The sequence below is a fragment of the Saimiri boliviensis genome, chromosome 10, assembly GCF_048565385.1.
Source record: "Saimiri boliviensis isolate mSaiBol1 chromosome 10, mSaiBol1.pri, whole genome shotgun sequence".
Taxonomy (NCBI): Eukaryota; Metazoa; Chordata; class Mammalia; order Primates; family Cebidae; genus Saimiri; species Saimiri boliviensis.
This window is the reverse complement of record NC_133458.1, coordinates 39,811,154-39,829,004: the sequence shown is the minus strand read 5'-3', so window position 1 is coordinate 39,829,004 and position 17,851 is coordinate 39,811,154. Positions and strand designations below refer to the sequence as shown.

Sequence of the window (17,851 nt, the reverse complement as noted above, 5' to 3'; positions counted from 1 at the left end):
ACTGAGATCAGTGTCACCCAGTTTTTTATCCTATTGTTACCTTCTAACCTGGGAAACAGCTCATATCACACTCTACTTTCCAAAATAGAATGTCTCCACCTATTCATTCTTCTTTCTCTTTCTTCCTATCTTAGAGCAAGAAGTGGTGAAGGTAAAATGGGATGTGCTTCCTACTTGACATCATGTTTTGGTTATTTGTACTCTTTTCGACCTTCAGTTTCTCTTTCCACTGGATTTTTTTCTCCTAACACAAGTATGTATGAGCTTCTCTTTTTCATAACAAAATGAACACAAAACCTTTTATTGATTTTGCTGTTCGTTTAGACAATCTCCCATTACATCAACCAGGCCAGATCCAGTCAACCTTCCAACTATCCTTCCATTCAGTCTTCTAGTCATCCCTCCCTTTCTCTCTCCATCTCTTCATCCGACATTAACCGATTGCTTACAGTGACCTTATTTTACACATTAGAAAACTAAGCCCCAAAGGATCAAGAAAAGCAACCAGGATCACATAGCCTGGCTATCTAGTTTAAAGGGGTTTTGCCTTTAAACTAAATGATAAGGTCCCTGTTGACTTCGTAAATGCCAAACACATTTGATACTTTTTAGTTCTCATCTTACTTCACCCTCTTAGGGGCAGAGCATGAATAGGAAAAAAGCACAGGAGAGGTTAAGTTTTTATGACTATGAAATGCATATTTATGTTTTAATTTTTTTGGTAATCTGTCAGACTAAAAACTTGTTCTACTGTGGCAGGCCCACTGAGCTACTAGCATGTCCAAGAAGTACTTTTAAAATCTAAATTTGTTTATGAGAACTTTGCTATTTACATTGTAAGTATGCACCAGGGAAAAGAATTCAAAGTGACACCAAATATGTGTGTCTTAAATAACACCATCTGCCCATTTGGATCTGTGCAGCTCTTTTAAAATATTGTGAGGTGCTTGCCCAAAGCCTGACATGTTTCGGGATAAGGGAAGGATTCTTATGCTAAGACCCTAGATGAGAACACTATGTTTAAAGTTTCAGAAGGTTTTGAGTTCTTCCCTTCTTTCTTTCCTAGTTGTTCATTCAGTATATATTAGGACAGGGGTCCTTTTTTATTCTAGTGTCCCCTGTACACAGCAGAGGTCCATCTTTATACTTGTGTTCTCCGTACACAGCAGGAGCTGTACTATTGCAGTGATATGACAGGCCTGAGAAGACCCCCCTTTTCCTTCCCAAACAGCTGCATGAATGACCCAGTCTTTACTGAGGTCTATTATTACTGCATTAGAAATACTAGGTGTAAGGTCTATCACCTATTATAAAGCAAATGTCCAGTTAAAAGGAGTCATTTTTACCTTAGGATGAATAATCTGGTCCCATTTGATAGACTACTTCTGGATTGGTTTTTTATAACTAATAAAGCACAGAGGGACAGTGTCAGAGGGCACTTGGGAGTAAAGATTTGTAAAAGGGAATGACAGGTTACATCTGTCTGTTTACATGAAACAAGGGAGCTATAAAAAGTCTTGTTGGCTGGGTGCGGTGGCTCACACCTGTAATCCCAGCACGTTGGGAGGCAGAGGCAGGCGGATCATGAGGTCAGGAGATCGAGACTATCTTGGCTAACACGGTGAAACCCTGTCTCCACTAAAAATACAAAAAATTATCCAGGTGTGGTGGCATATACCTGTGGTCCCAGGTATTCGGGAGGCTGAGGCAGGAGAATCGCTTGAACCTGGGAGGCAGAGGTTGCAGTGAACCAAGATCGTGCCACTGCATTCCAGCCTGGGTGACAGAGCAATAATCTTTCTCCAAAAAAAAAAGTCTTGTTTTAGGGCCTTGGTAACATAGTGACGGAGAGCAGGGGCTTCAGGCTAAGTGACTATTTAATTAGCTATTTGACTTTAGTCAGGTCATTGTACCTTGATGGGTAGTCCTCATTCTGCATCTGTAAGTGGACTCTGCAGAGTCCTCTAAGGTCCTTTTTAGCACTGACACTTTATGGTTCTGCTGGAGGAACTGAGAAATCTGAAGAAACCCAAGGTTTGTATGTGTGTAATGGGCGTAGGCCTGCCTGGAGCAACCTGTGAGAGGTATTATGGATTGTGACAAACACTTGTAGTGGCAGGGGCCACGTCTTTGTGATCCTGGAGCACAGCTTATGATTGGTGTGGAACATGTAGTGCTGTGTGATGGAATGAATGAACTAAGGACTGGCAGGTGCACCAGCAGCACAATATAGAAAGCAGAAAAACCACTTGGGGCAAAGAATGTTCTGGGTCCTTTGGAGTCTTTTAATAAAGGCAAAGCCATGAATACAGGGCTTTGTTGAATGGTCAGGACTGTACAGTGAGTATTACCCTTTGTCATGATAATTTCCAGTACTTTCTACCAATTGTCTAGTAACAGGCAAAATGCTGTACTAACCTGAATTGTAGACTGGCATAAAGAGGGGTGCCTCATGGCAGTATGTGAGGTAGGCTGCCCATGGGAGGCATGTGCATCATTAACATCATAATTGGTAGCTTTGGTATTTCTTTTGAAAACCAACTGCAGCAGGCACTGAATTAGGTGTTTTATATGGGGTTAGTATGAAAATTGAAGATCTTTGAGATAAATAATAAATCGATTTCCACTTACAGTTGAAGAAACTGACGTTCAGATAATAACTCACCAGGGGTTATAGAACCACCCCCCACCCCGATCCATGGTGTGTAAATTTATCATTCCCAAACTTTCTTCCTTTATGCAAAATCCCATTCCTAGTCATTACAAATGTTACAAATTAGTTGTCCCTTCTTAACATGATAGTTTATTCAGCCCTCTCTGCCCAGAGAAAATACTTGAATGTTTTTACTTGTGATAATTCACAATAGGTTGAACACTTTAAAATCTGAAAATCTGAAATCTTAAGTGCTCCAAAATCTGAAACTTTGTCAGTGCTGACATAACACTTGAAATGCTCCTTGGAGCCTTTTGGATTTTGGATTTTTGGATTAAGGATGCTCAACCAGTGTGATGTGTGATACACATATTCCAAATTCTAAAAATATTCAATATCCAAAACATTTCCGGTTCCAAGCATTTCATTTAAGGGATACTCTGTAGTCAGAAAGAGTAACTAACTACCTGGGATTAAATCAAGATGTCCCATTCTAGGATTGTCAACATTTCATTTGATTGATACTTCCTTCTGGTCATTCACAAATGTTCCTTACGTCTTTTTAGAAACCTTTAATACAACAAAAGAGAGAAAACATCAGTTTTTAAATTATAGTCCAAAATCCATTCCAGAGTAGATAATCTTGTTTTTATGGAATAAAAAAGTATAAAGATAATTCTATGTTAACTGCACATTTTATGTTATAAAAATATAGCTATCCAATGAGACTCTGGGATATGATTGATTCTTAAAATTCTTCTATGGAATGATCCATGACTGCCTAAGGAAACCACCAAGCAGTCAGGGAGGAGAGAAAAGGATGTGGGAGAGAGCCACTTTGAGCAGTAGTAGGAAGTGTTCACTGTAGAAAGGCAGAGAGGTCAGTTAAGAAGGGTTGGGGGAGTCACTTGCTTTTCCAGTGCTTACGAAATCCTTACTTTAGTCTAATCATGTAAGCATCATTGTTTTTTCATTACTGAAAGTTATTTCTTTTCTCTTTTGTAATTCACAGTACATAACAATTACTAGACTTGTGAACTAGGAGACATTAATGGTGTACAACAGAGGCTTGTGTTTATAAAGCACTTCTCTGCAAGTGGAATAATGCTGAACCTCAGTGGTTGGGTGCTATCCATGTGGGAAATGGGATACATCTCATTGTTTTTGTTCTGTAAAACCAGTTATTTTCTAAGAAGGTCTTACCGAACACTGCTTCCCCCCAGGCCGCCACCCCCAACAAATGTTACTCTTAAGCATTTTATACAGGTATAGTTTTTATCAGAATTTAAAGTGCAAAGAACTGGAATATTTTATAAGTCATATTTCAAAAACTGATTTATGTACACTTCTGGAATTTTCTTTCAGCTATGGTGATTTTATTTGTATATTATATATAAATTTGGAGAAAAGTTATATTGAATAGTTCTTAACAGCGTTTTTTTTAAATCCATGATTGATGTTATAGTGTTTTGAAACCAGTATTAAGCAGAGAAAATGACATTAAGCATTTAAATGTTATTAATTTTCCTAAAATCTAATTTTTAGAATAAGCAATTTTTTGAAATAAAAATTAAGTACTTAAGGTGGATAGAATAATGTAAATGTAACATTTTATGGGCATGTATACAGAAGTCATAAATGATAACAGGGACCATAAACACACTTATTTTTCTGTTCTAGATATTTGAATGGTGGTATTTTCGCAAATATGGAACTTCATTCATTGAACAAGTCTCAGTAAGCCACTTGCGCCCCCTTCTGGGAGGGGTTGACAACAACTCTTCCAACAATTCTAATTCCAGTAACGGGGACTCAGATTCCAATAGACAAAGTGTCTCAGGTATGGAATTTCCTTCAGTTTGCAACATTATTTGTTTACACTTACTAAATTATTGTTACTCATACTAAGACAGTAAGAATGCTGTTATTTAAACATTAGTGTTCAAAGAATGCACTTCATTTTCCCATGGAGTTGACAACCTGTATTAGAGAAGGAGGGTATAAACATCCTAGGGAAAGAAAATGCTTATCTTATTAATTTTATCCCTTTTTTCATGTGAGGGGCTTGCTCTGTCAGGCTTGAGTGCAGTGGCATGATCTCATCTCACTGCAGTCTCTACCTCCTAGGCTCGGGTAATCTTCCTAACTCTCAGCCTAGTAAATAGCTGAGACCCCAGGTGTGTACCACCATGCCTGGCTAATATTTTTAAAATTTTTACTTTAGGTTCTGGGGTACATGTGCAAGTCATGCAGGGTTGTTGCATAGGTGCATACATAACCAGATGGTTTGCTGCCTCTATTCTGTCTTTTGTAGAGAAGGGGTTTTGCTGTGTTGTCTAGGCTGGTCTCAACCTCCTGTGATCAAGTGATCTGCCTGCCTTGGCCTCCCAAAGTGCTGGGACTATAGGTGTGAGCCACTGTGCTGGCCTAATGTTATCTTTTCCCATTTGACTTAGCAAATGGTCATTTAGGTCAGTGTTCCCAACCTGATGCTATAGCTTCCTTGTCCATAGTTTCTCAAACCTCACTGAATAGATTCATTTTCTTCCATGATAATTGCAGAATCTTGTGTGTAAGTAGATCTGATCACATCATCCTCTGCTTAAAAGATATCATTGGTTCCCATTCCACTGATGATAAGGCCCAGATTCCAGATTCCTTAGCACAGCACAAGCTGCTTGCCAACTTTGGCTTCTGTCACAATGCAGTCCCTTTCTCATATGTCCTATTTTCTAGTCACATGAAGCCAGTTTTTATTTCTTGAACATGCCATGTTTCTCATGACGCTATGCCTAGAAGTCTCCTATTCCCTTATCTTTCCATCCAAATCACTATCCAAATCAAATGTCACTTCCTGGGAAGCCTTCTCTGATAGTCTGTATACTATCTCTCTACTTCCGTTAATTTTTAATATTTTTACCTTTAGCAACACTTTTCAAATTGCATTGTAATTTTTAAGGTATGGCTTTATTGTAGTATCTCTAGCATCTTGCAGTGTCTACTATTTCTTTGAAACAAAGCTACTGTTACAGCTCTAAGAATAGCATCAACATTCATTTAATGAATAAGGCTTAATCAAGGCATTCACTAAGACAGCAAAATAGTGACAATGGGAAGGGTATGAACTCTTCATTGCATTGAGAAATGATGTCAAGAGATTTAGATCAAGTAGAGAGAGAAGGGAGACTTTAATGAAAATATGAATGTATTCACTATAAAAATGGTCTCAAATGAGGATGCTTTCTGTTTTCAAATTGTTAATTTTCTATGGTGTTCTTTGTCATTCAAAGGCTATAGTAACTCAAGTCAGACAAGAGCACATTTAATCTGTGGGGTACTCATAGCAGATGCAAAGTGGTAGCAATTATCCACCACTGCTCATGCTTGCTGGCAGAATGATCAGGATTCCTCATTAGAATAATAAACAGCATTTATTATAGCAGCTGAGTAAAGTAATATTTTGCTTTGCTGAGGTTTCTTTTCCTTTCACAAAGTGGATGAGTTTACACAGTCTCAGACACTTTTGTTACCTGGTTGTTGGTGCCATCTTTCACATGTGTACCCTTTAAGATAAAATAAATTGTACCAAGGGGTCCCTAGTACTACTCATGGCTGGCTGGCAGAGTCTGTTAAAAGTGTATTGACTTAAGATCTGGAACAAAATTTATATATATGTACTGATCCTTGATTCGTATAACCTGGTTAGACAGTTATGAAATGTGGATGGGTTATTCTAGAGAGGAAGAAGAAAAATACCTAATGTGGCTTTTAAAATTTCTTTTATGTCCTTCAAGTTTTAGAACAGGTGCTTTCTCCTTCAAGGAGCAAACCACTTTTCCCAGCTTGTGTCAGGATCTCCTCCTTTGTTTTCCATAGATTTGTATGTTTTCCTCATACAACCCAAAGCACTCATCACTTTGTTTCCTTCAATAGACAGAGTTTTTCATGGGCATAAGAACTTTGCCTTTAAAAAAATCATATTCATAAGAGCCTATACAGGACCAGGTGCATAAGAAGTATTTGGGAAATGTTTACTGAGTTGATGAAGAAAGTGAGCTAGGAAAAATTCTTCCCACCTGTTTTATAAGAAGAGAAAGTACAGGCCTTCCATGTACTCATGTGTTGATTCATTGAATTTCAAAGAAATAGTAGACACTGCAAGATGTGATAGATAAAGCTGTGCCTTAAAAATTACAACGCAATTTGAAAAGTGTTGCTAACAGTAAAAATACTAAAAATTAACGGAAGTAGAGAGATAGTGTACAGACTATCAGAGAAGGCTTCCCAGGAAGTGACATTTGATTTGGATAGTGATTTGGATGGATTATTAAGGGAAAAGGAGACTTCTTGGCATAGTGTCATGAGAAACATGGCATGTTCAAGAAATAAAAATTGGCTTCATGTGACTAGAAAATAGGACATATGGGAAAGGGACTGCATTGTGACAGAAGCCAAAGTTGGCAAGCAGCTTGTGCTGTGCTAAGGAATCTGGAATCTGGGCCTTTTCATCAGTGGAATGGGAACCAATGATACCTTTTAAGCAGAGGAGTAATGTGGTCAGATCTAGTTAGACACAAGATTCTGCAATTACCATGGAAGAAATGAATTCATTTACTGAGGATAACCTGTGGAAATTCTCACTTTTGTTTGTATCTTTTACCTGGCTAAGACTGAGCTTTTGGATATTATTATGAATTTGATAATATTGCCTACTAGTATTCAATTAATATTAATATCTACTAGTGTTTACTGAGTGCCTACTATGCATTCTGTATTTCCATTCATTTCTTGTATAGTAACAGCATTTATTATCTGATATCGTAACATAATAATTATACTTAGAAAAATGAAAATTAACTTTATCTAAGTATATTTAGGTCTCAGTCTGCCCACTTTTTGATATTTGGGCTTCTGATAGTTGGCTGACTCAGCTAAGCAAACATGTATGTTAGTTTGGAAGTGTCAGATACCACTGGAATAATACCATTGTCTGTTTCTATTTTTGTGGTGATTTTGATTTTTGAATAAGAAAAATAATAAAAAGGTGCATTGTCTGAATTTATCTCTACTTTTAATCACTTTCTATTTCATAGTCTCATTTCGAATGCTAAGTATCAAGAAGGTCCAGAGCTGAGGGTTATTAGTGTGTTTTCTTAAACTTGTTTAAAAATTCCCATTGCCTTAATAATAATAAAACGACTATTGCCTTAATAACAGAAGGTGAATCTATTGATTTTTCATGGAGCATCATAAGATGGCCCTTTGCTGAATTGTGCATGAAATACAGCATGGCTAACAAAGTCTCATGGATGTTCTCAAAGGCAGTGTAATGGTATTTTATTGATTATTTGAGTAAGTCCTTGAAAAAACTAAGACTACATGGAAGATATCAGTTTATAAACATTGTTCTATATTAAAATTCAGTGTAGCTCTTTCCTTAAGGAATAATTTGTTTGGAATAGAAGCTGAAAAACATGGCCTACCTAAGAACGATTTGGGATGGAGGTGGTGGAGTGAGGAGTGAGAAGGGTTGTTATGGTTACAGGCAGATTGTGCATATATTTTTAAACTTCTGGATATGTACAAAATGGCCTGAACGCAGACTTGCTCAAAATTTGCAGTGATCTTTATCTATGGGCCAGTGGAGAAATACAGTTAATTATATAGTTTCTTACTTCAGTCAAACTTCAGGTTGTTTGGCTGAAGTTAACATTTGTTTCCTTTCTACTAGTTTTGCTTTATTTGGGAGCTAAACTGCTGTTTTCCTCCTAAATTTGCAGTTTCTAATAAACCCTGCTTATATATTCTGCCACATCACCATGTTTCTCACTACCATTTCTTAATTCAGCTTAGTTTATGAGCCGATGATGATTAGGGATTTAAAAGGGCCCAGAAACATTCTGAATTTGGGTTTGTGGGAACATCTGTTTGATAATTTTCCCTGTTCTCTCTCTCTCTCTTTTTTTTTTTTGAGACAGAGTCTTGCTCTGTCACCAGGCTGGAGTGCAGTGGCATGACCTCGGCTTACCACAGCCTATGCCCCCCAGGTTCAAGCAATCCTCCCACCTCAGCTTCCCAAGTAGCTGGAACTACAGGCACCTGCCACCACACCCAGCTAATTTTTGTAGTTTTAGTAGAGACAGGGTTTCACCATGTTAACCAGGATGATCTCAATCTTTCGAGCTCGTGATCTACCCACCTTGGCCGCCCAAACTGCTGGGATTACAGGCGAGAGCCACCACACCTGGCCCCGTTCTCAAATAAGATGCCATAAAGACAAAGGTTTGCAGTGTTTACCTTCTTCAGGATAATGGGAAAGTGGAGAGTGCTCTGTCACATGAAAAGTATCCCTGCCAAAGTCAAGTTTAAATTCTCTAAGATACTTTAATAGCCTCTTGCATAGAACTGGATCTTTAAACTAACTTTATAGTCATTTGTGTTTCTGTCACAAATAATCTCATTTTAATCTCATTGAATCTTCAGAAGATATGTATATATATATATATATATATATATATATTCTGAATTCTAGATAATTTTAACAATTCTATATCAATGTATATATTCTAAATTCTTACATTTTATTGTGTGACTAGAAGCAATTTAAGCACTGATTGAACACAGGTAATAAAAACAATGGAGAGGAAGAAATTCAGGTAGAGTAAAAAATATATATTTAAGACCTTTATAGATCCCAAATTCTCATTAACACTAGAACAAATAATTTTCTCCATAGGAAGCCATTTGGTTCCAATAATAATAACTACCACTCTTAGTGTCTGCTATCAGCTTTATATGATATTATCTCTTGTAATCCTCACAATAGCCCCAGGAAGCAGGTATTACTATCATGTCTCTTTTGTAGTTAAGGAAGCTGAGGTATAGAAAGGTGGTCATCTGCCCAGGGTCACATGGCGGATAATTGCGTAGTCTTACTTCACAATCTAAGTTCTTAAACACTTTAAAAAATTGAATTGACCTTGTCCAGAGCCTCTATGAGGTCTGTAAACCAAGATTAACATAATTATTAAGCAATTAAAATAATAATTTTGGTAAAATTCTGTACTGCAGTGAATGACATTATTTCTGCAGTGACATTAACCTGACTTGATGTAGGAACAGCTCAGTGGCAGGGTTGCCAGTGGTTGACCGCTTGGCTCTGGGGTCAGACAGATGTGGTCCTAATCTTCTGTGTGTGACGTTGGGCAAGTTGTTTAACTTTCCCACGTCTTAGTATCTTAATCTGCAAAAATGGGAATAGCAGTAATGACTCCATAGAGTCATTTGAACATTAAATGAGGTCATGTGGAAATTTCAAGTCAGAGGATAGCCATTTGGCAGTGTGCCCAGATGATCTGATTTCTCTATAAATGTGATTGTAGAGAATGGCAGTCACTTGGAGGTATGGGTGTATGGTTAGCCAGGCTTACTTATTAGCTGAGTGATTCTTTTATATCCAGGCCATTGAGTGCTTGCATTTCAAATATATGCTTCAGCAAAATTGCAAAATGCTATATGTCAAGGACCTTTCGGGCTGCTAATAATCTCAATGAGAGTAAACTCACTTAAATCTAATGGATGTGTTCAAAGTGATTGTCTTAGCCAGTGTTTGTCACATCTTTTTTAAATTTTTTGCCACTAAAATTTGTGCTCTAGTACAAATAAGATCTCCAGTTAAATGGTGATAATACCTAAAATAGTTTTAGTAGATAGTGAACACTTATTTAATAAAATTATTTCACAATTTCCACATTATTTGGTAGGATTGGTTGACTTAGGTGAAAAATGACCAATGGGAAATGTATGGAAGATGCTGTGAAAGATTTAACCATCTCAACAGTATTCTTGAAGAACGTAGTACATTATCTTGAATAGCAGACCAAAAAATGGTCTTAAAATTCACATTTACTTACATCTTTTCTTATTTCATAAAGCATTTGAGATCGTTACATATTTGTTGAACTGAAAGCTGCCTACAAAAATGTGATTTGTGATTTGAAGAAGTAATCACAAAATGATTACTTCTAATCATTGCTTCAAAATAACATTTTGAAGTTATGAAACAGTTAAAGCCTAATTATTTAAGAATATAGATAGTTTTACTCACAATGATTGCTTTAAATTGATCTAAATAATTTAGAAAATTGGGTGTTCATATCTGAGATACCAAAGCTAATAAATACATGCATAATCACTTGTCAGAAATTGACTGGCTTGGGGTTAATTTTATCATAATACATCCAGTGAAACTTTAGCTAGCACCCTTTTTTTGTTGTACTTTGGAACTAAAATGTTTAAAAGTGTTATTTAAAAGTTTCTAAATTTTTCCAGGGGAATTTTAAAAAACGGTTTCTCTAGTGAAAAATCTAACTGATGGACTCAGAATATTTTCAAAATATGATGTTGCAGGGTTTAACAGGTATGTTGCATATAATGGATAAGAGTGGAGCAGTCTGGACACTAGGCCTTAATCTCATTTATCATGGACCTTAGGGAAATTAGCTTTTCTGTACTTTTTACTTTTGTAAAAAGGGTGTAATATATACCCCTAACTAATTTATGTAAGGAATGTAGATAAATTGAGCTTTAAGCCCCTTAATAGAAATTATGAATGAAAATCAAGCTCATAGCAACAACAAAAGTTGCTGCTACTACTGTTTGTAATAACATTGTCATAAAGTACTTATCCATACTTTACGTTCTGGGAAGAAGTGGTAACTTTTTAGTATAAGAAAATTTTCTGGGCCATGAATTAGCAATTTATAACTTTTAAAGTGCCTATGACTAGGGATTTTCTGCCTTTTTTTAAATTTTAGAAACATGTTTTCAGAGTTAAGTTGGATGTAGAGTAGCATTTTCTGTGTGATTAAAAGCCCTGTAACTTTAGAGCCTTTTGTTTTGTTTTATGAGAATTGAGTTCTCTTCTCTTGAGTATTGTGACAAAGAGAAAAGTCTGTGGTTCTCTCAGAATATTTATTCCCTCTGTGAAGCTTCTTCAGGTGGGTGCCAGTTAGTTCAATACCCTTTGTATTTTTCTGCCAAGGCTAAATGTTCCTCTAAGACAAGCTGTCATCTTTTTTTGTGTGAGCCAAGGCCTGATTTAGAGATTAATGCATAATTAGCCACTCAATACATGCTTAAACCACACGGTCTTATGAGTGATAGGATGGGCATTCTAGAAGAGTAGTTGAGTATGCAAATACATGAAATAGGCCAGGCATGGTGGCTCATGCCTGTAATCCCAGCACTTTAGGAGGCCGAAGTGGTTGGATCACAAGGTCAAGAGATCGAGACCATTCTGACCTACATGGTGAAACCCCATTTTTACTAAAAATACAAAAATTAGCTGGGCATGGTGGCATTCACCTGTGGTCCCAGCTACTCAGGAGGCTGAGGCAGGAGAATTGCTTGAACCAGGGAGTCGGGGGTTGCAATGACCCAAGATCGCACCACTGCCCTCCAGCCTGGCAACAAAGTGAGACTTGGTCTCGAAAAAGAAAAGAAGAAAAGAAAGAAGGTACATGAAGTAAGTATGATTGTGATGAAAGGTTTTAGCAGGGAAATAGTGAGAGGGAGGGCTTAAAAAAAAAAGGATTAGAGCTTGCTTTTAGACTTAGTACTTAGCTGTAGATAGTAAGCATTATTCTTTAGGTTCTTTGTCTCTCACACAGAAACTTGTAATGATCTCATTATGACAAAGTTGTGAATCTCTTCTGCAGACTTTGGGAACTAAACAAGTGCTATTTGCTGCTGCCCTTTTTCTTAAATTTCATTCTTGCATGTGTGCTGAGGATGGAACGTTTCTGTCAGCCCTTGTGAGTAGAGACTGTACTGGTCATTGCTGAGTATGGACCTATAGAGAGCATGTTTGTTGTATTGAGGGCATATTTTTAACTATGTTATTAATAATATTAGCAAGCTCTTGATGAAGCCCCAATCAACTTCTGGTGCATCTTGAGGGCGCTAAATTTGTTGATGTTAATGGAAATGGAAAATTCCTTTTGGAAGTAAAACTTTAAATATGATTTGAAATAAGGAATTTATTCCTTAAAGGAACAAACAAGAGACTCTTACCGTCTGGAGATCTGAGTTGAATTTCCTGACTTAAAATCTTCATATTCTAGTATGCTTGGCATTTACATCTGTTGTCCATATCACTAAACCATCAGACAGCCTGATATTTATGAGGTATGTTCCCTAGAGTGATTCTAGACTGAGTTTTTGCAGTCAAGATAAGATTATGGAACAGAGTGACAAAGAAGAAATTAACATAGCTGTGACCTAATTTAAAGCAAAACAACTTTGACATGTGTTCATGTTTGATCTCTAGGTTGCTTGTTTCTTAAATGAAAAATATACCTGTCTTGCACCTTCTATTTAAAGGGCATCCTAATGACATTTCTTAGGTACTTCTTCTTTACATGTTTTGTTCTCACTTAGAACAGTTTACATCTGCTGTAATTACTTAGATAATTTTTTCTAAGTTTTAGGGGTAGTTAAAAAACTGAATACAGCACACATATATGACACCAATGTTGACACAGATTTCTTTTTAAGTTCAGTTCTCTAATGGAAGTCATAAAAGCAGTATTTCACAATGTTTGCTGCACCCCCTGCTGGCTGTATTGTGACATTTCCTAAATAAAGAGCATCTTTAGATACTGCTTAGTGAATTCTTTAGGTATATACATAATTTCTCTTTGGAGTTATTTTTTGTTTAGAAATAATTTCAGTTGCATTTTGACATATGAGTTGAAATTTTAATTGAAAACAGTTTTCTTTGTAATTTGTCAGTTGATGTTTAAACAATGCTTATCCTTCCATGTAGTATAATAATGTACTTGTTGGAGACAAAATATTTGCCATAGCCTTTTTACTAATATTTCAGATGAAATTATTGGAGGAGAGGCATCTCCCCAAATGTCCTTGTTTTATAGTAAATAATTCTACCAAGAGCATCCTTATACATAAGTTTGTATTCATGTTTGTTGTATGCTAGATACAAATCTTGCAGTATTCATGAAGCTTTAAGAAGAGCACTTTGAATCTTAAAAGAGATTTTCTGAGCAGAAGTTGGCAGTGGTTGGCCAGCTAGTTGTAATAGCCATAAGGGCAGAGACTAAGGTTATTGAGCTCATCAGTGTGTTTCAAGCCATGATCTGGAGTCAGAATGTTAGTGATTCCTCTAAGGGGAGAAAAAGTAATTACAGGAAGCATCATTTTCTAGTTAATGCCATATGACGTGACAGCCAGCAAATCTCAGTTTCTCAAGAACAAAATATAGAGGTGCTCAATTAAGTGGACAAAAATCATTTCCTAAATGGCAGTTTAAGCTAAGTGACAAAAAATATAGGGCCGTTATTTAGAAACATTTGAGTAAATTTTAAGTGGGATCCTGCCCTAATTTAGAAATAAGTGCATTTTCTTTAAATGAAAACATGTATTCCTGTTATGTGTATATCCTTTATTATTTGAACAAATATTAGATTACACACATGTTCCCAGAGTGCTTTGTGTTCTCCATGATCACACTGTGCTGAAATTGATGGCTTACTTGATTCTTCCAGTGGGTGCTCAAATTAATGCTCAGTGGATGGATGGACGTTGAATGTACTAGAACTGAGGGTAGAATCCCAATGAATCACTATATGGCCTTTAATAGCCTTTAATTTCTACAGTAATTGCTCACTTTTTAGTACATGTGTTGTTGGATGTGGTTTTCGCTGGTTAAACACAAACATAGATGTTTTGAACACTATTAACTGATTTTATTTTCTGATAAAATCCTATTCATCCAAAATTTAGTATTCTGAATCAGTAGAAAGTCTTAATCATAGACTATTTGAAAAGAATTATAGTTTATTAGTCATATGCTTACCATTATAACACAGGTTTAAAGCTAATAATTGTTTTTTTTTTTAAGTTAAAGTCCTTTTGTTCTAAATTTCTGTGGTCTTGGTATAATGAAAAGACATGATCTATTAGTACGTGTTAACATTATGCTATTATTATGATAATTAGTACATGTATCTGTGTAAGTAAATGATACTAAAATGCTTTGAAACAATTTCTTTTCATCACATTTCTCCCTACAATATGGTAACCTTATTAATTTTCTTATTTCTTTCCTGTAAGCAAAACAAACTGGTAAATTATCATAAAATCAGTGTTAGCATGAACCCAAATTAAGACTATAAGGCTCTTTGCATATTATACTCTATAGCTTATCTTGTCATGTACATTATTGTGAGATGTATTTTAGACTAACAGAAAGTAGTTTTATTTCTGCCTATACTTTTATCTATAAGGTTTTGAAAGTAAATTCATAGAATCAGTTTGGACCTCTTGAAATAATTATAGGAGTTGTGAACTAGCTGATTTTGGCATGTACCTTGATTTGGCAAGTAAGGAAACTCAGGCCCACAGAGATTAGGCAAAACTTTCCAAAGTCCCAGAGCCTGAGCCACATTTTGTGATTAACCACCCAGAGGTTTTCCACATTGCTTCCCATATAAAAGATAGAGAAGAGAATTATCTTATCAAATGGCCAGGAAGGGTGTTTTGCTGAATTAATTAGCTTGTAGTGTCACTGAACTTACGTGTAACATTTTCGCATTTCTCTTTGTTGCAGAATGCAAAGTATGGCGAAATCCACTAAATTTATTTAGGGGTGCTGAATATAATCGGTAAGCATTTTGACAGCTTGGGAAACAAATGGGTCTGGTTCAGAGAGCAAAGACAGCAGCAAATGTTTTTGCTGGTTCATTTAGGGGTCATTGTAACAGTCTATTCAGTGCATCCGTTTTTTAGTACTATGCTCAAATGTTTTGATTTTTCTGTTTTATAAATATATTAGCACTAGATTTGGGATAATGTACAAAAATGTGTAGTTTTCGAGTTTTTCTTTGAACAGTTATTCTTTTCAGTATGTATTATAGAGTCAAAACATTTTGAAGCTTACGTCTATGTGGTTATGGAGATGTCATAGAAATTATGTTGGAATTTAGTTTAGCAAAATAATTAGGCCAAATAGAATTTTAATAGCTTTAGGAAAGTGTATTCATAATATGAATTAGGGAAGATTTTCATTAGCAATGGCTAGCAAGTTTTAAGACAAAAGTAGAGGGGAAAATGTTTATTTCTTTTGATTGATATAATTCATGGAGATGATTTAAAAAATATTTTATATTCAATAGCAAAGCTATTTTAGTATTCTGTTAATGGTCTATATTTCAATGCCTCTGCAGCTTAGTATTTTATAGGTCTTGCTTTTCTCTCTCAAAAGTGTCTAATCATCTTATTTTACCTTGGCAGGTATACTTGGGTGACAGGACGAGAGCCTCTTACTTACTATGACATGAATCTCTCTGCCCAGGACCACCAGACATTCTTTACTTGTGACTCGGACCATCTGCGTCCTGCAGATGCAAGTATGAAAAATCCATACATCCTTCTGAGTAGGAGGGTTTTTTTTTGGCTTAAGTATCAAGATTTCTGCTTTTACAATACCTACTCTGTAACATGCCAATGAATCAAATATTGCTGATTGACTAAGAACCCAGAAATCTGAAATAATTAAGTAAACCTTTATCACAATGAAGTATTGATGTAGAAATGACTCTCCTCATTATAATTTGAATCATGATTTTTTAAAAATCACAGTTGGTTTTATATATTTTAAAGAAATATAAATCTTACATGAAGCTAATGAAATTTTTGATTGAGTTAGCATGAAGGGTCTTATCTCTTTTACGATATTCAAAGTAGAAATTGGAATTCACTGGATTCAGATAATTAATGAATATATTTTGGTGACTTTTATCTGCATATTTATCGGTTCACTAGCATCAGCTGGTGTCATGGCATTGGCTGTTGGAGTCCAGATGTATTTTTCCATCTGAGCAAATATTTTGTTTAGTGTTCATTGTACTTTAGTTGAGTTTCAAATAATTCAACTGAAATTTTTTTGTTATAAAACTTATGCAAAGTAAATTGGTGAAAAAATGTTTTTAAAAGGGAACCTCTACATACTCTAAAATAATTTTATTTATTTATTTATTTATGAGATGGAGTCTTGCTCTGTCATTCAGGCTGGAGTGCAGTGGCACATTCTCAGCTCACTGCAACCTCTGACGCCCTGCTTCAAGTGATTCTGCTTCCTTAGCTTCCTAAGTAGCTGGGATTACAGGCAAGTGCCACCACACCCAGCTAATTTTTTTGTATTTTTAATGGAGATGGGGTTTCACCATGTTGGCCGGGATGGTCTCGATCTCCTGACCTCGTGATCTTCCCACCTTGGTCTCCCAAAGTGCTGGGATTACAGGCGTGAGCCACCACAACTGGCCTCTAAAATGATAATTTATGAAATACAAATTTATAAAATAAATAGATAGTTAATCCTTTTTAAAATGGTACTCTTTGCTATGGTAGAAACATACAGTAAATATTGCCAAACATTGAGCTTCCCACAGTATGTTCAGAAACTGCTCTGATGTATAAAAGCTAGGTTTGCAGTTAAATTTGGGATATAAGTACACATGTTAATCAAAAGCTTAAGCATTTTTTACTTATCCACACATGATTCTTGAAATGGTTTCAGAATGTTCTGTCACTAAGAGCCTGTATTAAGTGCTTTGGAAAATGACCAATTATGTTGTATATAAGTGAAAGAAGAGGTTAGTAGCAATTTCATCTCAAAATGTGTAAAATAATGTATGCTCCCCAGAAACAAATGACATTAATATGCAAAAGACAGGCAACATCTCTGTTAGAGTGCGTTTTCTTGATTTCCTTAGCCTGTAGTTTTCTGAGCGCAAAAAAACTTTGCTATCAGCAGTTAAAATACAGTGGAATAGCAAATTAATACATTAATGTGACTTTGGAGATTTTGGCCAACCCTCTTAGTAATGAAATATTTTCTTGTAATTTAAGCTGAAGTCCTAATTTAGCTCTTGTCCTCTACTGAGTCTACCTAATTATATGTATTGACTTGGTTTTTTCTCTTTTTCTTAAATAGTAATGCAGAAAGCCTGGAGAGAGAGAAACCCCCAAGCTAGGATTTCTGCAGCTCATGAAGCCTTGGAGATAAATGAGTAAGTGGGGGAAAATCTTGCTATTAAAAAGGAAATCGCATCCTTTGCAGAATATATTCAGTTGCCATTGATAGGATACTTAAACTGCATTTGACTTGGAGGATTA

At 35.9% G+C, this 17,851-nt stretch overlaps 1 protein-coding gene across 14 annotated transcripts in view; it reads left to right on the top strand.

The window, feature by feature from the left end:
• Positions 1-17,851, top strand: part of ST7 (suppression of tumorigenicity 7) — a 294,435-nt gene that overhangs the window by 178,148 nt on the left and 98,436 nt on the right. For 13 of the 14 annotated variants that reach the window (XM_039472839.2, XM_039472837.2, XM_074379175.1 and 10 more), the window contains 4 exons: positions 4,334-4,493; positions 15,285-15,339; positions 15,968-16,083; positions 17,670-17,745. In XM_039472839.2, the coding sequence (XP_039328773.1) occupies positions 4,334-4,493; positions 15,285-15,339; positions 15,968-16,083; positions 17,670-17,745 (407 nt within the window). The remainder of the gene's footprint in view (positions 1-4,333; positions 4,494-15,284; positions 15,340-15,967; positions 16,084-17,669; positions 17,746-17,851) is intronic. The other variant, XM_074379174.1, reaches the window with a different exon arrangement.